The 26,513-nt window shown below is 48.8% G+C and overlaps 2 protein-coding genes across 3 annotated transcripts in view; both read right to left on the bottom strand.

Moving 5' to 3' along the window:
* The window catches only part of LOC138802336 (class I histocompatibility antigen, F10 alpha chain-like), a 124,082-nt gene extending 121,919 nt beyond the window's left edge, over positions 1–2,163 (bottom strand). Inside the window, exon 1 of the mRNA XM_069985528.1 lies at positions 2,023–2,163. Within this exon, the coding sequence (XP_069841629.1) occupies positions 2,023–2,071 (49 nt within the window). The 5' untranslated portion in view covers positions 2,072–2,163. The remainder of the gene's footprint in view (positions 1–2,022) is intronic.
* Positions 2,164–12,248: 10,085 nt separating this feature from the next.
* LOC138802332 (class I histocompatibility antigen, F10 alpha chain-like) overlaps positions 12,249–26,513 on the bottom strand; it is a 96,317-nt gene continuing 82,052 nt past the window's right edge. For both annotated transcript variants that reach the window (XM_069985517.1, XM_069985516.1), the window contains exons 6-7: positions 15,372–15,401; positions 12,249–12,822 (exon numbers count right to left, since the gene is read on the bottom strand). In XM_069985517.1, coding sequence (XP_069841618.1) covers positions 12,764–12,822; positions 15,372–15,401 — 89 coding nt within the window. In that variant the 3' untranslated portion in view covers positions 12,249–12,763. The remainder of the gene's footprint in view (positions 12,823–15,371; positions 15,402–26,513) is intronic.

A 26,513-nucleotide genomic window follows, 5' to 3' on the forward strand; every position in this document is an offset into this window, starting at 1 on the left:
GCACCCTAAATGTGAAGCAGCATGGCCGATCCCCCCCCCCCCATTATGTGCTGTGACCTCTAATTGGACACATTGGCGCCCCCTGTCTGTGCTCTGGGTAACTGGAGCTGTAGTTCTGTTCCCGGTCACTGGGGGGAGACACTTGGCCTGGTCTGTGACTGCAGCACAATACAACTTATTCCAGGTGACTTCCCTGATATCCCAGGAGAGAAGAGACCCAGCCGGCTCCTCACTATTACATACTGGGGTTGTGTCACCTGGTACAGTTATGTGGCGGTATGTTATGATGGGGATACGATGACACTCATGTCTCCCGGTATAATCTGCCGCAGCCTATACATGGTGAGTCAGTGATTATATATACAGGTGTCCTGTAGCGGCACAGTCCCTCCAGGGGTGGGATTATTATAGCCCCCCCATTATTACTATACAGTCCATGTGTATATATAAATATATAGAGAGAGAGAGGGGGGGATGTGATGAGATGTGGGAGGACACCGCAGGGTTCTGTGACACATACAGTAGGATGGAGATTTATCATTAGTCTCATAGATACAGGAAGTTATAAGGCAGAGAATATGGCGCCTGCAGTGTATGTGGCGCAGCTCACTAGGCGTGTTACACACATGTCTCCTTACACCTATGGCTGATATACATACACACCGATATACACATACACACCGATATATACATACACAACGATATATACATACACAACCGCTATATCCATACACCACCCGATATATACATACACACCGATATACATACACACACACGATATATATATATACACACACACCGATATACATACACACCGATATATACATACACACCGATATACATACACACCGATATACATACACACCGATATACATACACACCGATATACATACACACCGATATACATACACACCGATATACATACACACCGATATACATACACACACACCGATATACATACACACACACCGATATACATACACACACACCGATATACATACACACACACCGATATACATACACACACACCGATATATATATACACACTGATATACATACACACACATATATATACACACTGATATACATACACACACACCGATATATATATACACACTGATATACATACACACACACCGATATATATATACACACTGATATACATACACACACACCGATATACATACACACCGATATATACATACACACCGATATATACATACACACCGATATACATACACACCGATATATATATACACACTGATATACATACACACTGATATACATACACACACACCGATATACATACACACCGATATACATACACACCGATATACATACACACCGATATACATACACACCGATATACACACACACCGATATACATACACACACACCGATATACATACACACACACCGATATACATACACACACACCGATATATATATACACACTGATATACATACACACACATATATATACACACTGATATACATACACACACATATATATACACACTGATATACATACACACACACCGATATATATATACACACTGATATACATACACACACACCGATATATATATATACACACACACCGATATACATACACACCGATATATACATACACACCGATATACATACACACACACCGATATACATACACACACACCGATATATATATACACACTGATATACATACACACTGATATACATACACACTGATATACATACACACCGATATACATACACACCGATATACATACACACCGATATATACATACACACCGATATACATACACACTGATATATACATACACACTGATATATACATACACACCGATATACATACACACTGATATATACATACACACTGATATATACATACATATACACTGATATACATACACACTGATGTCTCTCTACAACACCCTGATACATAAACTACAATGAGCGCACAACCAGCACATATATACCACCTAATAACCGTGTAATATACTGCCCCCCCTCCATACTCACCAGCATACACCGCAGACAGGGGGAGGAGAAGCACAATGAGGGGGAACATCTTCCTCCTCCTCTATCTGATAGATTGGGGGCTCCGAGGGACAAGAACACAAGTGTCGCCCGAGACCCAGCAGTAACTGAGGCTCCAGCCAGGGCTTTATATACTGGGGCGGAGCTCAGCTCTGATTGGACGCCACTTACAGCTTCCTCCAATAGAAAATGACTCTGCAGCTGGTCAGCAGTTACCGGGCAGAGTGAGGCCGCAGAGGTTAGACGCCGAGAAAGAGAAAGTGAAAGCGGGAGATTTTCTAGAAATAATGAAGATTTATATAGAAACTTCTGGAATCTCAGGATGTGGATAAGAGGCGGCAAACATAGTGATCAGGGTGGGATAAGGCAGAGGCCGGGGGGCTCCTCCTGAGGCTGTAGGGGGCGCTAACAATCCTCTTGGTGATGGGGAAATAAGAAATGGGAAAAGCCGAGAGAAATAGCGAATCAGTCATGTGCTGCCCCCTGCAGGACGCACCAACAACTGCAATAGGAGATGTATGAGAACAAGTATTGGGAACCAAGAGGGTAAGGCCTCATTCACATGTCAGTATTTTTCATCAGTATTTGCAGAGTAGAAAGTACTGAATCCTTTGCAGCCCATTGATTTCTATGGTGCTAGTCATACATCCTGTAAATCTGCAGACCTGCAACAGAAAACATAGAACAGGTTGTAATGCAGTCTGCAATTGTGTTGTGGACAGTCCAATAGAAGTCTATGGCAAGTGCAAAATTTGCAGAGAACTTATTGCAATCTGCAAAACCATCCGCAATTGCGGATCCGCATTTTTTGCCTTCACTACGGATGATTTTTAGTGGATTGCGGATAATTTGCGGATCACGAATTTCGTCCTTGAAAACATACTGACTTGTGAATGTGGCCTTAGATGTGTGACAAGGAGATGTAATAAGTCCTGGCTGGTTAGTACAGGTGTGTGTGTGTGTGTGTAGGTGTGTGTAGGTGTGTGTGTGTGTGTGTGTGTGTGTGTGTTGGAACTACCGCCATAGCAGCCGCCACTAGCTAACCAGGGGAGAGACTGTACCCGGCTATTGCTGCACTGCTGGGCGGTCACAGCAGGGGATCTCTTTGTGGGGGAGCTGGGGAGGCAGGGATGCCAGGCAGGCTAAGGTGTGTGTGTGTTATGAGCACTGGCAGTTTCCTGCAGCGTCTGGCACTGATCCCTGCCTACAGCTAATGGCTGCCATCAGGGGTCACACAGAGGCTGCAGGAGGCTCTGCTCCCTGTGTATGAGCCCCCTCCCTCCTTCATGCAGGATCTGACCCCCGTCCTCTGCTTCCCCCTCCTTCCCTCCTCCTGCTGCCACTGGTGTTATGTTACAGCAGTCGGGACATGAGGGAGAGGGCTGCTGTGTGAGAATCCTAGCCTGCTGCTGCCAAGGACAGAAGGGGGATGCACCACTACTCCCAGCATGCTGGAGGTAGTAGGTATATTAACTGTACTTGTAGTGTGTGTATGAATATATGTGTATAATGGATGATTGTAGTGTGTGTTACATGTCTACTACTACCCCCAATACTGCTCCTAATGCTGCTCTAATACTACCCCAATACTGCTCCACTACTACCCCCAGTACTGCTCTACTACTACCCCCAATACTGCTCTACTACTACCCCCAATACTGCTCTACTACTACCCCCAATACTGCTCCACTACTACCCCCAGTACTGCTCTACTACTACCCCTAATGCTGCTCTAATACTACCCCCAATACTGCTCCACTACTACCCCCAATACTGCTCCACTACTACCCCCAATACTGCTCCACTACTACCCCCAATACTGCTCCTAATGCTGCTCCACTACTACCCCCAATACTGCTCCACTACTACCCCCAATACTGCTCCTAATGCTGCTCCACTACTACCCCCAATACTGCTCCACTACTACCCCAAATACTGTTCCACTACTACCCCCAATACTGCTCCACTACTACCCCCAATACTGCTCCCAGTACCATTCCTACTATTACCCCCACTCCTGATACTACTACTCCTCCCAAAAGTGCTACTCCCCTTAAATTGACTGTACCACAAGGCTCAGGCTGAAGCACTGGAGGCGGCCGACCCACCCCCAGTGGGAGGAAACCCCCACCCCTTTATGACGCAGCTCCATTGATTCTAATGGAGCAGTGTCATAGAGGGGCGGGGGATTCCTCCCATTTTGGGTGGGTCTTTCTGCCTCCAGTGCTTCAGCCTGAGCCTGGTGGTACATTCACTTTAACTACTACTGCACCCCTCATCTTCTATGCTTCTACTGTTACTACACCCCTTATCCACTATGCCTCTACTCTACACTTATCATAATTAGAAAAAAAAAAAAAAAAAAAAAAAAATATTAAATTAAATTTTATTTTTTGGCCATATCGCCCAGCCCTAGGTGGTAATTAGAGATGAGCGAACCTGGAGCATGCTGGAGTCCATCCGAACCCGAACGATCGGCATTTGATTAGCGGTGGCTGCTGAAGCTGGATAAAGCCCTAAGGCTATGTGGAAATCATGGATATAGTCATTGGCTGTATCCATGTTTTCCAGACAACCTTAGAGCTGTATCCAAGTTCAGCAGCCGCCGCTAATCAAATACCGAACATTCGGGTTCAGATGGACTCCAGCATGCTCCAGGTTCGCTCATCTCTAGTGGTAATATTGGTCTGTATATAGTTTATATAGAGAGTCATTACCACCATAGACTGATTGCCACTTGGTCAGTCTCGTAATATTGTTATGTTTATAGTGTGGTTCTGGGTCATTATGTGGCGGTAATATTGGTCTGTACATAGTGTATATATGTAAACTGATTGTTGTAAACACTAGTATTTTTTCCTTAAATTAATTTATATTGCACTGAAGTATCAGGAAAAATATTTAAAAAATGTTTTTGAATTCACCTCTAAAATATGTATCAAAAGCCACACGTCTATTAAATATACACAGCCATTACCTTTTTCTTAGCTTGTACAAAAAGTTATAAAAAATCTCAAATCTCCAAAAAAAGCACTGTATATTGTCCTATTATGCTTCCAGCACCTTCATTTAATTTTTCCTGGTGTGCATAATCAAATTCCAAGTAATTTGTCCCAGTATATTATTCATTGTCCATTTCTATTTATTTTGTGAGTATTTACATTAGTGCGTTTTATTTAGAATAACTGAAGAGGTTACTTCCCTTACTTCACTTGGACACTCTTCAGACACGTTTTTTTCAGCCCAACGCGTTTCTTGTACCACACATCTTCAGGGGCCATAGGGTAGGACTCACATATTCTTAGGGACCCAGTGCAGAAAAACTTCATCCGTACAGCTCTGTACAGGGGGGGCCCCATTGGAAAGTTTGCTATGGGGCCCAGCCATTTCTAGTTACGCCCCTGTGTGGGACGTATCACAGCTCAGACCCAGACACCTGAAAACGAAAGTCACAGACACAACCCATGGACAGGTGCGGCTCAGGTTCTGAAAGAACGCCGCCATATTTATAATCTCACACAATCTCTTTGTTATTCCAGATGAAAAAATGAGAGAAATTGAAGAACCTACAGTGCAATAAGAAATCAGAAATCTGGGATATCGAGGAAAACCAAAGTCTACATGATACATGTTATTTGATACAGTATTCAGTATTATAAGGGACGTTTATATGGGATAAGTAATTCTCAGCTCTCATATCCACAGTGATGTCTGTAACGCCCGGAGTAGTGGATCCACTGGACCGGCACCAGCGATGGCACAAACCTCACCAGGGAGCGGAGTCTAAGGGGCCGCTGGTTTTCACCAGAGCCCGCCGCAAGGCGGGATGGACTTGCTGCGGCAGGCGACCCCCAGGTCGCTACCCCTGGCTTGGTAGCTGGTGACGGCAGGCGAGGCGTGGCAGGAGCAGTAGGCAGGAGATGGCACTGGCAAAGGTCTGCAGGCGAGAGCGCACGTGACAGGCTGAACGCAGGAACAGATGGAGTGACAGGGAAACAGGAACCAGGAACAGGGACTAGGGACCGGGTAACGGACAGGACTCAGGAACAGGGACTGGGACCAGGTAACAGATAGGACTCAGGAACAACAGGGGGCTGGGCCAAACGCTATGGGAAGCATGTAGAGGCTCCAACACTAAGGACAGGGCATGCTGGGATTTATAGGGGAGTGATTGGGTGCAACTACCAATTAGGAGCGCACTGCCCCTTTAAATCTGAGACAGCCGGCGCGCGCGCGCCCTAGGAGGCGGGGACGCGCGCGCCGGCCGGCACAGCGGGAGACAGGAGCGTGGAGAGGTGAGGCGCCCCCCGGGGCCGAGGTGACAGCAGCGCCGGGTCCCCGACTATGGACACCGGCTGCTGCATAGGGCAGGTAGCGGTCGCGGCGGCGGCCCGGAACGCGGGACGCCGCCGCGGCCGTAACAGTACCCCCCCCCTTTGGCCTCCCCCTCTTTCTTGCCTGCAAATGGCACAGGAAGCCACAAAGTCTTTGACATCTTGGGATAGGCTGGGCCACCAGTAGTGGCGAGAGATCCGTTGGCCGGTCTTACGGACTCCCGGGTGCCCGGCCTCCAACGAGGAATGTCCCCAGTTCAAAATACCTCTTCGAAGCGCAGGGTGAACATGAGTCTTTCCGGGGGGTACTCTCTGAAGAGTGGAGGTGACGACTGGTACTAGGCGATCAGGCGGTATAACGTGGCAAGGGACCTTCTGTAAGTTCTTCCGGTGGTGAGAGGATACGACCTTAGTCTTGCGTACGGGGAGAGGGTACACCTCGGCAGAGAAGGCATCCGCCGAGTCTTGGTCTTCTGCCGGTAGGCCGGATAGAGGCTTGGCCGGGACAGGAAATGACATAATACACTTGGTCTGAGGTGACTTGAGACACTGGTGGGAACAGTCCTGACCCCAACTGAGAATCTCCCCGGTTCTCCAGTCCAGCTGAGGGGCATGTTTTTGCAGCCACGGGAGTCCCAGGAGGACCGCGGGGGAAGAATGGGGCAGGACGTAGAAGGATATCTCTTCTTGATGTGAAGGACCCACCTGGAGGACTAAAGATGCGGTCTGGTAGTACACACGGTCGGTAAGAATTTCGCCTGTGACCGAGGAGATAGTCAGGGGCCTGGCTAGTCGGGTCACGGGTAGCCGCCATCTTTGGACCAATGTTGCCGCAATAAAACTGCCTGCTGACCCAGAATCGAGGAAGGCAGTAGTCTGATGATTTTGTCCTGAGGGAGTCCGGATGGAAACTGGCATAGACAGACTTGGAATGGTGGCATTCACACCTAGGGACAACCTGTCCCACCGGACCTAGGTGCGAGCATTTTCCGGATGTTTGGGGACGTAGGGGACATCCCAGCCGGAAGTGATCGGAACCACCGCAATAGAGACAGAGATTCTGCTCCAGGCGCCGGATTCTTTCATCAGGCGTCAGGTGAGCCCGTTCCACCTGCATAGGAATCTCAGGAGAGGGTTGGGACATCGAAAGGTCAGGATTCTGGAAAACTGGCGCCAGCTGGGGATGGCGACGGGAACGGGTTAGTAAATGTTCATGCCGAACCTCCTCCTCCCTCTCCGAAAAACGAGTATCAACTCGGGTGGCCAGTAGAATGAGTTCGTTCAGGGAGGTAGGCAGGTCTCGGGCAGCGAGCACGTCTCTCACACGACTAGACAGGCCCTTCTTGAAGGTGGCCAATAGGGCGGCCTCGTTCCAGTCCAATTCGGCTGCCAGGGTGCGGAACTGGATGGCGTAGTCACCAACAGAGGAGCTGCCTTGAGAGAGATTGAGGAGAGCAGTCTCGGCTGAAGAAGCACGGGCAGGTTCCTCAAAGACGGAGCGAAACTCAAATAGGAAGGCCCGGAGATTGGCAGCAACTGGATCATCACGGTCCCACAGTGGCGTGGCCCAGGCCAGGGCTCTACCCTCTAATAGGCTGATGATGAAAGCCACTTTAGAGCGCTCGGTGGAAAACTGACTACTCAAAAGTTCAATGTGCATGGTGCACTGAGTCAGGAATCCTCTGCACAACTTAGAGTCCCCAGAGTACTTGCTTGGGAGGGCCAGTCGGAGTGAAGAAGCAGCGTCAGGAGATGGTGTGCGCTGGGCAGTAGTCTGCTGCTGTAAGGCGGCAGTGAGTTGCTGGATCTGCTGTGACTGTTTCTGGATTTGTTGAGCCTGTTGCGCGACCACTCTGGCGACGTCACGGAGATCTGGCACCTCGCCGGGATCCATGGTTGGAGCCTACTGTCTACTGTAACGCCCGGAGTAGTGGATCCACTGGACCGGCACCAGCGATGGCACAAACCTCACCAGGGAGCGGAGTCTAAGGGGCCGCTGGTTTTCACCAGAGCCCGCCGCAAGGCGGGATGGACTTGCTGCGGCAGGCGACCCCCAGGTCGCTACCCCTGGCTTGGTAGCTGGTGACGGCAGGCGAGGCGTGGCAGGAGCAGTAGGCAGGAGATGGCACTGGCAAAGGTCTGCAGGCGAGAGCGCACGTGACAGGCTGAACGCAGGAACAGATGGAGTGACAGGGAAACAGGAACCAGGAACAGGGACTAGGGACCGGGTAACGGACAGGACTCAGGAACAGGGACTGGGACCAGGTAACAGATAGGACTCAGGAACAACAGGGGGCTGGGCCAAACGCTATGGGAAGCATGTAGAGGCTCCAACACTAAGGACAGGGCATGCTGGGATTTATAGGGGAGTGATTGGGTGCAACTACCAATTAGGAGCGCACTGCCCCTTTAAATCTGAGACAGCCGGCGCGCGCGCGCCCTAGGAGGCGGGGACGCGCGCGCCGGCCGGCACAGCGGGAGACAGGAGCGTGGAGAGGTGAGGCGCCCCCCGGGGCCGAGGTGACAGCAGCGCCGGGTCCCCGACTATGGACACCGGCTGCTGCATAGGGCAGGTAGCGGTCGCGGCGGCGGCCCGGAACGCGGGACGCCGCCGCGGCCGTAACAATGTCATAGATCTATACGGATCCATACAGTATTACAGCGTCTATAGAAACTTTATAACAAGTCATATTACTTCTTATTCCCCTCTATAGACATTGCTCATGGAGGCACCACGTGGACTGTATATACATCTGTAGGAGAACATACCGTGAATGGCCACTTTATTACAGCACATTAGATGGAGACATATCCTGAATGTCCCTTTCTGCCTCATCCGAGAGATGTCTATAGAATTAAAATCTAGGGACTGTGAAAGCTGGTTAGCGTTGAAAACTCCCTGTCTTGTTCCTGGAGCCAATCCATGACTACATGATGCTTGTGGATGGACTATTTAATTCACATTCATTTATCATGGAAAATACGGCACTTCCTGTTTGCTGAGTCAGAAAACAGGAAGTCCTGTGTTTCCCAGGCCATCTGAGCGCTCATGTAGTGTCCCAGAACAGGTGTGCCACTAAGTCTCTTATGCACCTAGGTAAAGTAACTCACTCAGGTTCTTACAGTGGTATTTTCTCTCCTTTCTTTCTCCTATATCAGCTCTCCTTTCTCTGCCCCACGCAGCCCCACCAATCACAAGTAAGTTTAGTTCGCCCCTATAAAAGGGAGGTTAGTTCCTGGTGGGAGGAGTTTTTTAGTCAGGAGTGTTGGAGAGAGCAACACAGAGAGACAATTTCTGCTGCAGTGAAGCCAGGGCCTGGCTCAGGCCAGGACCCTTGTCAGAGATCAAGAGACTTAAATTTTCTTGCAAGTAACTTCAGCTAACATGCAGTGCTAGACCCCTCAGGAGGAAGGAAGCCCTCTGAGGATCACCTTGTCCACTACACAGGGCAGTATACCTGAGGCTAGGTACTGACCAATGTAGGACAAAGCTGCAGTTAACGACTACGTATCCTCCTGTAACGCACAACTATTCTGGGAAGCCGTGGAAATTCTGCTCAACCCAGCGCAGGGACCTGGGACCTTGTACTACCCTAGCATGACGGGAATCCTAACACTATAGGGGATAAGGCGATTATATCAGAGGGATGTATACGTGAGTACGAGTATCTTCTTTTCTCCTCTACTATGCTATCCCGGCAGAGTACACAGCTACATTGGACAGGGACCTCAAGATGCTCTTCTACTCCACTCCACTCTTATTTAGTCTACTACTACTACCTCTTGCCTGCACCTGCAGTTTTCAAAGTGTTATTATTGTATTGCACTGAAGACTTTAAGTAAATGGACGTTATCCTGTTTAAGCTATCAGACTCTGGCCTGTCATTTTACACACCAGGTTACATTCGGGCTATCAAAACCCAGTAGCACGTCTTCCGTTTGTCTAGGGGTGGGTCCCAACACCACTCCAGGCTACCGTGACAAGTTCCCAAGTAACCCTACACCCACAGAGCTGCCACAACACCACATAGGCTATCTTGGCTTACGGCACTTACAGAGAAAGCAGTCATGTGACTGAGGGACACATTGGGCCGTGACTCTCTGTACTGGCCGGAATTCCTGTGTTTAGTCTGGGTTTTTTTTTCAACCAGCGTAAATCTAAAAAGCTGCCAATAGAAGACTGGACCTGGATTTCTGGTAAGTTCAGCTTTGTTTTACAGCTGAACAACTGATCTTCTCAGTTGTCAGATTAGTTTGGGATTCTGATCCTAATTTGAAAATTCCCTAATTCCCCAGTGATTGCCCTCACAAAGTATGTACAAGAGCAGGGACACTTGTCAATGATAGGAGTCCCTGCTGTCATTGCTAAGACATACAAATGTAGTGCGTGGAAATTGTGATGCATAAAGTATTACCGCTTAGCATTGATTCAATTATCTCTAATACTGGTAGGGGTAATGGTACTGCTAATAATTCCTCAAGAACATTTGTTGCTACTGGGGTCCTATGTGCACCTATATATGACCCAATGTATCACATGAAGGTCCTGGGATACTGGGGTCCTGTTGTTTCTTTGTGTTATTCCAGTCACTGCACTTGATGTCTCTGCTTATGTAAATGCAAAGAGCTATAGGGAAAATGACAGGCGCACCATAGGGTGAATCAGTAGTAGTGGTAGTAGTGGTGAGGAATTCCCTTGCCTGATGATGTTGCGCTAAAAGCACAACATCTACAGTAGCAGAATAATGTAGTCACTCGGTGCAACCTGCTCTACGTGGATCCACCAGGAGACAGAGAGCCAGTCGAGCTCCTATGTAGAGCGCCACTCCCAATATACTGGAGACTTGTAGGCCCACCAAAGAGTGATGATAGAGGTCGTAGTAGATATGAATAGCTTTATTACTTCATAGGCAACGCGTTTAAAGGTACAGAGGACCTTTTTTTTCAAGCCACAAGAAGAACAGCATGCAGACAGATTGGACACCTGCAGAGTGCAGCACCCACATCATATATCCTCTAATGATGCTGCACTGGATGTCATTTAAATATCATAGAATGCCATTTACATAAACTGCCGACTGGATGCATCCAGAGAGAAACCATGACTAAGAACTTAGTTGAGGTTCGAAACTTGTTGGTGTTTTAATGGAATATAAGTAAAACATTGAAATTATTTTATAACTGAGGAGTACCAGTTCCCTAGTGAGCATGGTGTCTTTTAGTAATTTATCCATAGAGTGGATTCTGCACAATCTCACGTCTCCTACTATAATAAAGAGTCAAGGGAGAGTTGTGGCTCAGTGTTTGTGCTGCACTCTGGCACACCTCACCATTCCTTCCTCCTGCCTCTTCTTCATGAATAATCTCTGCTGCCCGGCCTCCTGCTTTCTCAGCTGTCAGTCAGTGTCGGACTACAGAGGAATCATCTGCAATCAGGTATAGTGAAATCTGCAAGCCTTAGCGTGCGATCACACTGAGGAAAAGAGGCAAAATTCCGAGCAGAATCCCCTCTGCGGACACCGCTCAGAATTCCGCCTCCCTTACCGTGTTGGAGCTGTGGTCCAGGGGTAACTTTTTTGCCTAAAGACCAATAACAGTTTTTTTTTTCCCTGGGTTCAGTTTCCCTGGTAATTTATTTTAATTATACTTTTTGGGGGGTTTTTCTCATCATTTTTAAAAATGCAAAGAATTCCCAGTCAGGTTCAGACTAGTTTTAAAATTCAGTTTTCTTATACAATGAAAAAATAACTAACCCAAGAGCTGATTTACCCCTGGACCATGGCTCCAACACAACCAAGCATAGAGATTCAACTATATCTGATTGCAAAACCTGACCTTCATCCGTTATGGTGAACACAATAACCAGAGGGCGTCTCTCTATACAAAAATAATCCAGTTTATTTATATATTACACTTTGGCGCCTCCCGATCCCAGATCATCATTACATTTACATTGTGATTTAAGAAATTATTATTACAAGTTCCTATTTACAGTCAGTATATCCCATCTCCTGGCATCACTTTAAAGTGTCGATTAGTGATCCAACCCCCTCTCTTCATGTCGGGATCATAGGACGCAGCCATGTTTTATTGTATGGTACATGTGAAATGACTGATCAGTGCGGAGCGGACAGTGCTGATCTGGATCTTGTATTTCCACAGCTCCATGAGAAGAGACATAGGGAACAATTCTATATGAAATCTAAGGACGCTGGACATTTACCTGAATAATATGTAAGAACGGAGATATATCCCCCATAATGTATACAGCTTATTACTGTGTGGTGTCTCCTATACTGATATCTCCATACATGACTATTTCCATCAGACAATGTCCTATCACATCAGGCACTAGCCGGACGATCACTGTGATGGCCTCTTGGTGGTCTTCAGCTTTCTTCTGCTTTGTGAGGTGTTTCCTTATAGCCCAGAAGACTCTTGTCTGGTTCTGTAGGAAGAAACAGAGCAAAATGTTCACATTACAAGTCATAATAATGGTCCAATAATATAAAAACCTAATAACCTTAGAGATATGCATGTGAGGGGAGTGAGGAGGCTTCTCTGTGGGCATCTTCTTCCCCTTAGGATCCCGACAGGAAGAACAGCATCTGTCATATCTCTCATTACTCATAATTTTTATAATTTTATTTTATTTTTATTTTTTTTGACTGTGGGTATAATAAATGAATAAAAGTGTTGCTCCCCACAGTCCGTGTCCCAGGATCCCAGTCACATTCTTGGCCACATCGCTAGATTTAATATTTATTAATCCTTTTCCAATCTGCTCACTCCACCCGCTGGTAATGACTGATATTGGAGATCCAGTCATGGCGGGCTGTACCAGCAGAGCGTCATTCTCATTTATCTAAGAAATTGAATAGTTGCTTATAAAAGTCTGTTAGGGGGATAAAACACAAAAAAAAGGAAAAAGTTTTTTTTTAATTAAGAAAAAGTTTTTGAATTGACTTAAGTTCTTTCATGTTTCCCTCATTCATGTACACTTCAATAAACCAGCGTTATCCTGTACAGCGAGATTCCACTAAATCCATCCTCCCCTCATATACAGTCACATCTTACCCTCTAATACAGTCCCATCCTCCCCTCATATACAGTCCCATCCTCCCCTCATATACAGTCCCATCCTCGCATCATATACAGTCCCATCCTCCTCTCATATACAGTCCCCACAGTCCCATCCTCCTGTCACATACAGTCCCATCCTCCCCTCATATACAGTCCCTAAATCCCCTCATATACAGACCCATCATCCCCTCATATCCAGTCCCATCCTCCCCTCATATCCAGTCCCATCCTCCCCTCATATCCAGTCCCATCCTCCCTGCACAGAGGTTCTTTCTCTTTATACAGATATTCTGCTTGGTATAGTGCTAGAAAGTTTAATGGCCACTGCAAAAGCTCGTTTTGTGTAGCCCCCAGTGTTTAAATCTGGTATTGCATCTTATATTGTCATAATCCTGCTATGTTTATCGATTTGCTTATGTGTAAGTCATGTGTGTCATGTAGTATCACATGATTTCCCTGCTGTTCAAATAAACATATAACTCCCGTTGTTTCCGAACCCTGGCATTGGTCTCATCATTGGTGCCTTGATTAGGGACAACGAAGAATTGGGCCATGTGACCATTTTCCCGTGGACTAGCCACACAACCTTGTGCCATAACTGTGACCATACCACCTTGCACGTGGCAAGTAAACTGTTTGCTGTATTATCATGGGATTTGTGAATATGCCCAGTGATCTCTTTGTGGCTCTCACCAGTGTGGAAAAGAACTATTGCTCATTATTGGAGCCTGCTGCCTTGAAATAATTTGCTGCGCCATGCCCCAGAGAGGAAGGGGTTAACTGCAGCGCCGCCAGAGCGTGGGAAACACCAGGCCCCATAGACTTTGCTGCCGCTCCCTCTGATTGGCCACCCGAGCTCGCTGACATCACAGTTGCTGGGCAGATTGGAGAACAGGGCTTCCAGTCCTTTCACTCCTCCCTTCTCCTCCTGAAAAGCCCGCCAGTGCGCAGCAAGATGGCGACCTACGAGGAGCACCTGTCTGCAGCCACAGCACCTGTGATGCCTGAACTGCCCGAGAGCTTGCCTCCGCTCGATCCTGCATGTCTGCTAGTGCCGCTACCCTCTGACAACGACACTAGTTGGGGCTCTACCCCGTTGAACGGCAAAAGTCTTAGCCGGGCTTCCATACCGGCCCCTGCCGATCCAGACGAAGGGCCTGTCTCCGATGCCAGCGTCTCACCGGGACCCCATTGCTCCAGCGCTCCCGAGTTCGCCTTCTCCTCCGGAGGGTCCACATCGCCGGAGAGTGATCTGATCGTAAGTGGACCCACTTCTCTGCCCCCATTCCCTGGCCCTAAAGGGGAGACCTCTGCTAAGGCCTCCATATCCCTGGGTCTGTGGCGGCCTCCAGGGAATGATTCGCCGCCCCTACCTCAATGGGTGTTCGGGCGTGAGCCAAAGATCTTGCAGCTGATAGAGGACATTCAGCAGACCCTCTCTGCCCTGCCACCCACCTCAGTAAAGATTCTTCCTAACAAAAGAGACACTTATATATTACGGCCTATTGCAACAACACCCATCTCTTCAGTTGTACCTAATCCTGCCTATTGCCAAGTTGATTATTCCTGGTTGCATCCAGAGACTGTTACTACTAGAGTTACCGTTCAAATAAACATACAACTTTTGTTGTTTCCGAACCCTGGCATTGGTCTCATCATTGGTGCCTTGACTAGGGACAACAAGGAATTGGGCCCCGTGACCCTTGTGCCATAACCGTGACCATACCATCTTGCATGTGGCAATCCGTGTCCTGGTCCCCCGGCTATCACACTCCCCTCATATACAGTCCCATCTTCCCCTCATATACAGTCACATACTGTCCTCCCTATTCTCTCTATCACTAACCATCACCTCCAGCAGCCACCATCACAACCAGTGACATCTTATCACAGCCGTATATGAGGGATACTCACTGCTGGTCGTCCTGCAGCCGGCTTTCTTTTCTGGAATATGAAAATAATATAGAATTAGGAGTGAGAACCTGAAGAATCTATTATCATTGTTTCCATATAAAGATCATAAGAATAATGGTGGATAAGGGAGAAGAGATGACATAGAGACAAAAGCCTGGCTGTCACTGGTGGGATCATTGATCAGCTATGTGTGTGACAGTGACTGATCGCCACTGCCAGATCAGATAATTGTTATGGAAATATCCAATCGACACAATGTCTTGTTGGGTAAATAAAAGTATAATTTATTACACGTAGGGGCCACTGAACCCCCTGGGGGCCAGATTGATGTCTACTCACACTGGATCCGCCTCAGCAACGAAGGAGCAGGCGCAGTATGATTTCTATTGGCGGGGGGTAATCAATCATACTTACCCTCCCTGCTCTGGTCTTCTATGTTCAGCAGGAACAGCACACAACACTTGCTGTGAGACGATTGGCTCTGCACTATCCACACAGCGTTGTCCTGCTTCAGCCACTGATTGGCTTAGCGAACACTGCAGGAGCAGACCCGGCACACCAAGTGCGGTCAGCTGAAGATAGACGAACAGAGTCTGGGAGGGTAAGTATAATTTGTTCCCTCAGTCTGGCACCAAGGGTTTAAGTGGGAATGCTATCCGGACTCAGCAAAGTCTGGCGCCCCAGGGCATTAAGTGAGAAAAGACAGCATCCCCACTTAACCTCCTGATGGCCACACAATGATGACCAGTGGAATTTTCCAGCTGGGACAATTACCAGCGGAATTTTCTATTTAATAAGATGCTCAACGAGGGATGTGTGAGTGTTTTTATTACAAAATAAATCTTTTTTAGCATGCATTGTCTTTTTTTAAGCACTTCACTGGCTTGATAGTGGAAGGCATCTGATAGCTAACACTTACCCCCACATTATTACCCCAGTACCGATCACCCCAAAGACGGGTATTAGTAGTCCTGGTCTGTCAAAAAATGGCGCTCCTGGAATGGGAGGTGGCAGGCTGGTATTATTAGGATGGGAAGGGTCAAAATAAATTTCCCTACCCACCCAGGTACTACTAGGCTTCTGCTGTTAGTTTTGTTTTTACCTGACAGGTTATGAGAAAGAGGGGGGTCCTAAGTGCTTTTTGTTTATTTATTTAGAATTTTTTTCCCATAACCGGAGAGGTAAAAAAAACAAACAGCTGCAGCCTAGTAATACCAGAGTGCGAAGGGCCATTTATTTTGACTCTTCCCAGCCTAATAATACCAGCCTGCTACTGCCCAGACTAGGAGCACCATTTTTAATGTTCCACGACTACTAGTACCCTGCTCAGTGATGGTGGGTACTAGGGTAAAATAATGCAGGGATTAGTGTTGGCATAGCGTGTATTATATATCAGGGCAGCACTGATTCTATATACTATACCCAGGGCAGCCATATACAGCTCTGCTCCTGACTCCTCACCTCTATAATGAAACCAGTCTAGGAATCAGATATTTCCTGATACATACATCCGACCTGATAGAAGAGATAGATGATAGATCCCCTCCTGACAAATGGACCTATGTAGGCACACAGGCGAGATAGGATGGGTGCCCAGGGACTGTAGCCGGTCCGTTGCTGGGTGGGTGCGGCATAGTGCAACACAAGCCAGCCTTTAGGCATAGTTCCCCCTCCCTTCTTTCCTAGCCACCCCTTCTTCTGGCCCACATGACCTGGCCAACCAATAGTTTGTGATATATGGGGCATATTACCCCTGGGATTAGCCTACCTCTTCCTCTTGTGATTCCGGAGGCGAGCTGTGCACATCATCTTGCCGTCCGTGACTTCCAGAGCCCAGCGATGTCTGAGGAGCAGCTGCTGCAGGTCATCAGGACCCGTCTGCAGGCTGATGAAGGTCTCCTGGACCGCTTAATTGCGGTCCTTAATTCTCCCCATGGTGCCGGTAATATCCCTCCCCCCACTGACATGAGCACAGGGAGCCGCCGGTCCGCGCGGGTGTCACGCCCACCGGCGAGGCCCAGCCCGGGCTCTATTCCCCCCTCTGGTCGCCGCCGCAGCCGTTCCCGTCTTCCCCCCCCTTCCTCTGAGTCTCTCCGCCGGACCGGAAGTGCCGCTGACGTCACTTCCGGTTTGCGCGCGGCACCTCGCGGTCCCGTTTTCCCGCCGCACAGCGCTGCCATGGGAGGTCAGGCCAGCCGCAGCTCCTCATCGGAGCGCCCTCCATCACCCTCACCACCCCTCACCCGACCAGCAGCTGATGAGGCAGTGCAGACTGCCGGTCCTGCTCCGGAGGCAAGCCAGCCCCCTATGTCGGCCCTGTCACAGGTCCCTGGGTCTGTGGCTGTCAGTGCTCCCGTCTCCTCCATCCCCCCCCCTGCCCCTGCCCTCCCACCATCTGCAGCACACGGATCTGAGGCTACAGTGAACCTGCCTCAGACAGATCCTCCTGCTGCCATGTCCCACAAAAGATCCCACAGACCCCGCCACCGCTCTGGTTCCTCTTCCTCCTCCCCAGACTCTGGCAGCCGCGGGTACCGTGGCTCTCGGCGTCGCCACTCCCGCCGTCAACCCAGGTCATCCAGACGGTCTGGAAGATCCAGATCGTCTCGCTGGCGATCTCCGTCCACCTCTGATTGGTCCTCCGGCGAAACTGGCCGGTCGCATGCACGTATGAGGCAGGAGCCTCCGCCGTCCAGGACACGTAGCCTGGTTGTACAAGATGAACCTGCTGTATTCCCCCCGCCTCCTCCTGTTCCATCCGCCCCTCCTGTCCTCCCTTCCCCACCTCCCCCACCTGTGCTTCCTCCACCTGCATCACCTGTGCTTCCTTTTGCTCCTCCTTCATCTGCGGCTGCTGGTGAGTTTACTTATGCTAACGCTTGGGGGGCTGGTCATGGGGATATACTAAATTTACTGAAATCTTTATTGGATAAGTCCCCTTCTCCTGCTTCTGGGTCTGCTGGTGCAACGAAGGACAGCCCACGTCCACACGCGGGGGTACAAAAAGACTCCTTTTTCTGTGGGGTCAGTCCGCTCGGTGCACATGTTGACCCAGAGGTAAAAGAAAAGATTTGGGGTAATCAATATATAGACATTTGGTCCCTCATTTCAGTAGACCAGTTTACTGTTGACAAGGAACGGCGTCTCGCTGACGCCAGACCTTATGAGCGCAGGCCTAAACCTGCTAAAACAATGAACAATTGGTTACAGGCCTTTGCTGTGTTGGGATGCGTGATGGGGCAGAAGCACCCGGAGCGCTGTCAAGAACTCTTTATTTATCTGGACACGGTTTACACAGCTTACAAGACACATGGGGGTTCTGCGTGGTGGAGATATGACGAAGAATTTCGTCGTCGTTTAAGCCTCCAGCCTGATATCGGCTGGGGGGTTAAAGCGACTGATGTGTGGTTACGGCTCATGACGGCACCCCAACGTCCGTACCCCTTTCAGCCCGCGGCCACTGTGTCCGGGGCAGCAGCCCAGGGGACAGTGGCCGTGCGGCGACCAGGTTCCTGCTGGTTGTTCAACGAAGGGCACTGCAGGTTTGCCGGTTTGTGCAAATACCGGCATGAATGTTCAACCTGTGGCAATAACCATCCCGCAATTCGTTGTAAACCACACAGTCTCAAAACACGCCCAGGCGTGGGTGACGGAAAGGACTCCGGTGAGCGTAGCCGCGATGGAGCCCTGGCTAAGCCAGTATCCCAATGAGCAGGCAGCAACACAGCTAAGGGACGGTTTCCGATACGGTTTTTTCATCCCCTTTTACTTAAATCGCACCCCTTTGTTTGCAGAGAACCTAAAATCAGCCAAGGACCAGCCTCAGGTCCTCCAAGAAAATTGAGAAAAGAGGTTTTGCTGAACAGAATTGAGGGCCCCTTTGATTCCCCCCCTTTCAAGAATTTGAGAGTTTCCCCCTTGGGTGTTGTCCCCAAGAAGGAACCTGGCAAATTTCGTCTCATCCACCACCTTTCATATCCGAAAGGTGTTTCGGTGAACGATGGTATTTCCCCGGAAGACGCGTCTGTATCCTATGTCTCCTTTGACCGGGCGGTCATGTTAATTGCAAAAGCCGGGCAAGGGGCCCTTATGGCAAAGTCTGACATAGAATCCGCCTTCCGTCTTCTCCCGGTACATCCCGATTGCTATCACCTTCTCGGTTGCTACTTCGAAGGGGGGTACTACTATGACACCTGTCTCCCTATGGGCTGTTCCATATCTTGCCATTATTTCGAGATGTTTAGTTCATTTCTCGAGTGGGTGGTGAGGTATGAGACGGCCTCTACGGCGATAACCCACTATCTGGACGATTTTCTTTTTGTGGCTCCTGGAGGCGATAGCAAATGTCTTCACCTACTGAACACTTTTCGTTTCTTTATGAAGCGTTTCGGTGTTCCGGTATCGGAAGAAAAAACGGAGGGCCCAACGACTACGCTGTCCTTTTTGGGCATTGAAATAGATTCAGTCCAAATGGTCTTTAGGCTCCCCCACGACAAACTTCTTCGACTCTCCCAGTTAATAGATGGTTTCTGTGCAGTTCACAAAGTAACCCTACGTCAGATGCAGTCCCTGTTGGGCCTTTTAGTCTTTGCTTGCATGGTTATGCCGATGGGCAGGGTTTTCTCCCGTCGCCTGTCGTTATCCACCCGAGGAGTTAGAGCCCCTGGGCATCGCATTCGGCTCACCACACAGCTGAAAAGCGACTTGCAGGTATGGAAATCATTCCTAGCCTCCTACAATGGTCGAACATGTCTCAGGAGAGTTGAATGCAGCAACTGCGAGCTTGAACTTTTTACGGACGCCTCTGGTGCTTGCGGTTTTGGTGCCGTTTTCCAGACGGCATGGTGTTTCTCCGCCTGGCCGGAACACTGGAGGTCTTCCTTATGTAAGAATTTAACTCTTCTGGAGCTTTTTCCCATTGTAGTAGCCATTGAAATATGGGGTTCTCAATTCAGTAACAGGCAAATATGTTTTTGGACTGACAATTTGGGTGTCGTTTACTGTATCAACCGTTTGTCCTCCTCCTCCCTTCCTGTTTTATCTTTGTTGAGACATCTGGTATTGCGTTGCTTACAGTTCAACATTTATTTCCGAGCATGCCATGTTCCCGGTAAGCAGAATTTAATTGCTGATGCTCTGTCCCGTTGTCATTGGCAGGAATTCCGAACTCTCTTCCCCACAGCGGATATCCATGGCCATTCATGCCCTCCACACCTCTGGCGCATAGTGGACAGCAGCTCATGACTCTTATCAGTTCTTCGGTGACACCTCCAACCTGGCAGAGGCATGGTAAGGCATGGGCTACGTGGTTGCGTATAGCGGGTTCGAGACAGACAGATTCCAGCGAGGCTGTTAGGTTACAAGTAACCATCGAATATTTGTTACACCTACGTGGCTCCGGTGTCGCTAGCTCCGTCGCAATGCGCTCCCTTTCCGGCGTGGCGTTTTTTCTTAAGCTGCACGGTTGGCCCGACGTCACCAAGCATTTCATAATCAGGCAAGCTTTAAAGGGCTGGAGAAAAGAGCACGTACGTCGGGAAGCGAGGCGCCCAGTGTCTTATAGCTTGCTTACGCGGTTAGTTGACGCATGCCAACTTGTCTGCGCGTCATCATTTGAGGCATCCCTTTTCTCGGCATGTTTCTGCACAGCCTTTTTTGGAGCTTTGCGTGTCGGCGAGCTCCTGCCACCTTCACGATACAAGCAAGGGGGCCTGCTATTTGAAGATGTAGTGCTCGCAAATAGCTCTCTGCGCCTGCGTCTGCGTTGCTCAAAAACCGACCAATATCGTATGGGCACCTGGATACCAATTCAGGGCGTCCAAGGCACGGTCTGCCCCGTGCGCTGTGTCGCCGCTTATTTGGCCATGCGGCCTCAGGGCAGCAATTTTTTCCTCCATGCGGACTCTAGTCCCGTTACAAGATACCAGTTTGTTTCTATTTTTCGACGTTGCCTAACTGCTGTCGGTGCCCCTGCAAACGAGTATGCATCCCATTCCTTTAGAATTGGCGCCGCAACGGAGGCGGCCAGGGCGGGTCTCTCGGAATCCGAGGTTCAGCGAATTGGCCGGTGGCGTTCGGCGTGTTTTGCAAGATACATCCGGCCTGACTTGTTGTAAATCTGCTGTGGTGTTAATTTTAATTTGTATTACAGGCCCTGTCAGGCATGAATTGTTTAGGCCGGAAATATGGGTATTGGGCCACTCTTATGTCGCCAGAGCCCTACAGCGGGCGGAGTGTCGGCCTGGAGGTCGCAATTTGGGTTTCCTTGGAGCCGAGGTCCACTGGCGTGGCATCAGTGGTCTCCGATGGCCCCAAGTATTGCCAGAAGTGGTGGACATCAGCACTAGGGTATCCGGTCCGATCATCCTGGTGCTTCATGCGGGAGGAAACGACCTGTGTTCCATGCGGATGGCCGACCTGATGACATTGATGAGGGCTGATATTGAACGGTTCCCGAATTTCTTTAAAGACATTGTTCTAGTCTGGTCGGAAATCGTCTCCCGGGTGGTATGGCAAGGGGCTCGCGAAGCCGAGGCGGTGGAGCGGGCTCGGAGGTCCATCAACTCCAGAGTCTCCAGATTTGTTAGGTCACGATCCTGGGTGGTAGTCAGGCACAGGCAGCTGGAGGGCGATAACAGCCGTCTTATGCGGCCTGACGGGGTGCACCTATCAGATATAGGTGCGGATATTTTCATTTCTGGCCTTCAGGATGGCATAGAGCAGGCCATGTTCTTGCTTGGCGGGGGTCGGAGCCCAGTATAGGTGTATAGGTCTCCTCCTTGGCGGTTATGGTGGATTGAGTTCTGAGATGAGAGCCTGTACGTACGAGGTGCCCGCTGGGAGTCCGGCGGCCGGCACACCGCGTTCAGCCTGGTTACAATATCTCCACGTTGGAGAGAGTTTGAGTGCCTTAACTTTAAGACAAAATAATAAATGCTGTGGCCGACCCTCGTCCAGCAAAGGTTTAAAGTTGTTGTGTGTTTTGTTATTAACCATTACTTGGGTAGCACAGTGCCAGGTTTTATAGTTCACCTGACTGCAGTCTATGTAGGCACACAGGCGAGATAGGATGGGTGCCCAGGGACTGTAGCCGGTCCGTTGCTGGGTGGGTGCGGCATAGTGCAACACAAGCCAGCCTTTAGGCAGAGTTCCCCCTCCCTTCTTTCCTAGCCACCCCTTCTTCTGGCCCACATGACCTGGCCAACCAATAGTTTGTGATATATGGGGCATATTACCCCTGGGATTAGCCTACCTCTTCCTCTTGTGATTCCGGAGGCGAGCTGTCCCTCCCTCCCCCCCAAAAAAAAAAAAAAAAAAAAAATAGAAATAAGAAACAATATCTTAAAGTGTTTGCATGATGTTCGTTATGGCATGCTTTTCATTGAAGTTAATGCTTGTTTCTTTAAGTCACAGCAGGCGGTTATGGTGGATTGAGTTCTGAGATGAGAGCCTGTACGTACGAGGTGCCCGCTGGGAGTCCGGCGGCCGGCACACCGCGTTCAGCCTGGTTACAATATCTCCACGTTGGAGAGAGTTTGAGTGCCTTAACTTTAAGACAAAATAATAAATGCTGTGGCCGACCCTCGTCCAGCAAAGGTTTAAAGTTGTTGTGTGTTTTGTTATTAACCATTACTTGGGTAGCACAGTGCCAGGTTTTATAGTTCACCTGACTGCAGTCTTTCTGGGACTGATCTTTGTAGGGCACGACACAAAAAGAGTCTGCAGATTTACTGCTGTCCTGGTAGTAGAGAGCAGTGTGGGAGATAATGTGCTGTACATTAGGGGCACTGTGTCTGGTATGTGTCTATAGGCACTTCTGTAGTAATAACTACTCTGTGGGCACTGCTGTAGTAATAACTACTCTGTGGGCACTGCTGCTGTAGCAATAACTACTCTGTGGGCACTGCTGCTGTAGTAATAACTACTCTGTGGGCACTTCTGTAGTAATAACTACTCTGTGGGCACTGCTGTAGTAATAACTACTCTGTGGGCACTGCTGTAGTAATAACTACTCTGTGGGCACTGCTGCTGTAGTAATAACTACTCTGTGGGCACTGCTGCTGTAGTAATAACTACCCTGTGGGCACTGCTGCTATAGTAATAACTACCCTGTGGGCACTGCTGCTATAGTAATAACTACTCTGTGGGCACTGCTGCTGTAGTAATAACTACTCTGTGGGCACTGCTGTAGTAATAACTACTCTGTGGGCACTGCTGCTGTAGTAATAACTACTCTGTGGGCACTGCTGTAGTAATAACTACTCTGTGGGCACTGCTGTAGTAATAACTACTCTGTGGGCACTGCTGCTGTAGTAATAACTACTCTGTGGGCACTGCTGCTGTAGTAATAACTACTCTGTGGGCACTGCTGCTGTAGTAATAACTACTCTGTGGGCACTGCTGCTGTAGTAATAACTACTCTGTGGGCACTGCTGTAGTAATAACTACTCTGTGGGCACTGCTGCTGTAGTAATAACTACTCTGTGGGCACTGCTGCTGTAGTAATAACTACTCTGTGGGCACTGCTGCTGTAGTAATAACTACTCTGTGGGCACTGCTGCTGTAGTAATAACTACTCTGTGGGCACTGCTGTAGTAATAACTACTCTGTGGGCACTGCTGCTGTAGTAATAACTACTCTGTGGGCACTGCTGCTGTAGTAATAACTACTCTGTGGGCACTGCTGTAGTAATAACTACTCTGTGGGCACTGCTGTAGTAATAACTACCCTGTGGGCACTGCTGTAGTAATAACTACCCTGTGGGCACTGCTGCTGTAGTAATAACTACTCTGTGGGCACTGCTGTAGTAATAACTACTCTGTGGGCACTGCTGCTGTAGTAATAACTACTCTGTGGGCACTGCTGCTGTAGTAATAACTACTCTGTGGGCACTGCTGCTGTAGTAATAACTACTCTGTGGGCACTGCTGTAGTAATAACTACTCTGTGGGCACTGCTGCTGTAGTAATAACTACCCTGTGGGCACTGCTGTAGTAATAACTACTCTGTGGGCACTGCTGCTGTAGTAATAACTACTCTGTGGGCACTGCTGCTGTAGTAATAACTACTCTGTGGGCACTGCTGCTGTAGTAATAACTACTCTGTGGGCACTGCTGCTGTAGTAATAACTACTCTGTGGGCACTGCTGTAGTAATAACTACTCTGTGGGCACTGCTGCTGTAGTAATAACTACTCTGTGGGCACTGCTGCTGTAGTAATAACTACTCTGTGGGCACTGCTGCTGTAGTAATAACTACTCTGTGGGCACTGCTGCTGTAGTAATAACTACTCTGTGGGCACTGCTGTAGTAATAACTACTCTGTGGGCACTGCTGCTGTAGTAATAACTACTCTGTGGGCACTGCTGCTGTAGTAATAACTACTCTGTGGGCACTGCTGCTGTAGTAATAACTACTCTGTGGGCACTGCTGCTGTAGTAATAACTACTCTGTGGGCACTGCTGTAGTAATAACTACTCTGTGGGCACTGCTGTAGTAATAACTACCCTGTGGGCACTGCTGTAGTAATAACTACCCTGTGGGCACTGCTGCTGTAGTAATAACTACTCTGTGGGCACTGCTGTAGTAATAACTACTCTGTGGGCACTGCTGCTGTAGTAATAACTACTCTGTGGGCACTGCTGCTGTAGTAATAACTACTCTGTGGGCACTGCTGCTATAGTAATAACTACTCTGTGGGCACTGCTGTAGTAATAACTACTCTGTGGGCACTGCTGCTGTAGTAATAACTACTCTGTGGGCACTGCTGTAGTAATAACTACTCTGTGGGCACTGCTGTAGTAATAACTACTCTGTGGGCACTGCTGCTGTAGTAATAACTACTCTGTGGGCACTGCTGCTGTAGTAATAACTACTCTGTGGGCACTGCTGCTGTAGTAATAACTACTCTGTGGGCACTGCTGCTGTAGTAATAACTACTCTGTGGGCACTGCTGTAGTAATAACTACTCTGTGGGCACTGCTGCTGTAGTAATAACTACTCTGTGGGCACTGCTGCTGTAGTAATAACTACTCTGTGGGCACTGCTGCTGTAGTAATAACTACTCTGTGGGCACTGCTGCTGTAGTAATAACTACTCTGTGGGCACTGCTGTAGTAATAACTACTCTGTGGGCACTGCTGCTGTAGTAATAACTACTCTGTGGGCACTGCTGCTGTAGTAATAACTACTCTGTGGGCACTGCTGTAGTAATAACTACTCTGTGGGCACTGCTGTAGTAATAACTACCCTGTGGGCACTGCTGTAGTAATAACTACCCTGTGGGCACTGCTGCTGTAGTAATAACTACTCTGTGGGCACTGCTGTAGTAATAACTACTCTGTGGGCACTGCTGCTGTAGTAATAACTACTCTGTGGGCACTGCTGCTGTAGTAATAACTACTCTGTGGGCACTGCTGCTGTAGTAATAACTACTCTGTGGGCACTGCTGTAGTAATAACTACTCTGTGGGCACTGCTGCTGTAGTAATAACTACCCTGTGGGCACTGCTGTAGTAATAACTACTCTGTGGGCACTGCTGCTGTAGTAATAACTACTCTGTGGGCACTGCTGCTGTAGTAATAACTACTCTGTGGGCACTGCTGCTATAGTAATAACTACTCTGTGGGCACTGCTGCTGTAGTAAGAACTACTCTGTGGGCACTGCTGCTGTAGTAATAACTACTCTGTGGGCACTGCTGTAGTAATAACTACTCTGTGGGCACTGCTGCTGTAGTAATAACTACCCTGTGGGCACTGCTGTAGTAATAACTACTCTGTGGGCACTGCTGCTGTAATAATAACTACTCTGTGGGCACTGCTGCTGTAGTAATAACTACTCTGTGGGCACTGCTGCTGTAATAACTACTCTGTGGGCACTGCTATAGTAATAATAACTACTCTGTGGGCACTGCTGCTGTAATAACTACTCTGTGGGCACTGCTGCTGTAGTAATAACTACTCTGTGGGCACTGCTGCTGTAGTAATAACTACTCTGTGGGCACTGCTGTAGTAATAACTACTCTGTGGGCACTGCTGCTGTAGTAATAACTACCCTGTGGGCACTGCTGTAGTAATAACTACTCTGTGGGCACTGCTGCTGTAATAACTACTCTGTGGGCACTGCTGCTGTAATAACTACTCTGTG

This window comes from Dendropsophus ebraccatus, chromosome 10 (genome assembly GCF_027789765.1).
Source record: "Dendropsophus ebraccatus isolate aDenEbr1 chromosome 10, aDenEbr1.pat, whole genome shotgun sequence".
Classification (NCBI taxonomy): domain Eukaryota; kingdom Metazoa; phylum Chordata; class Amphibia; order Anura; family Hylidae; genus Dendropsophus; species Dendropsophus ebraccatus.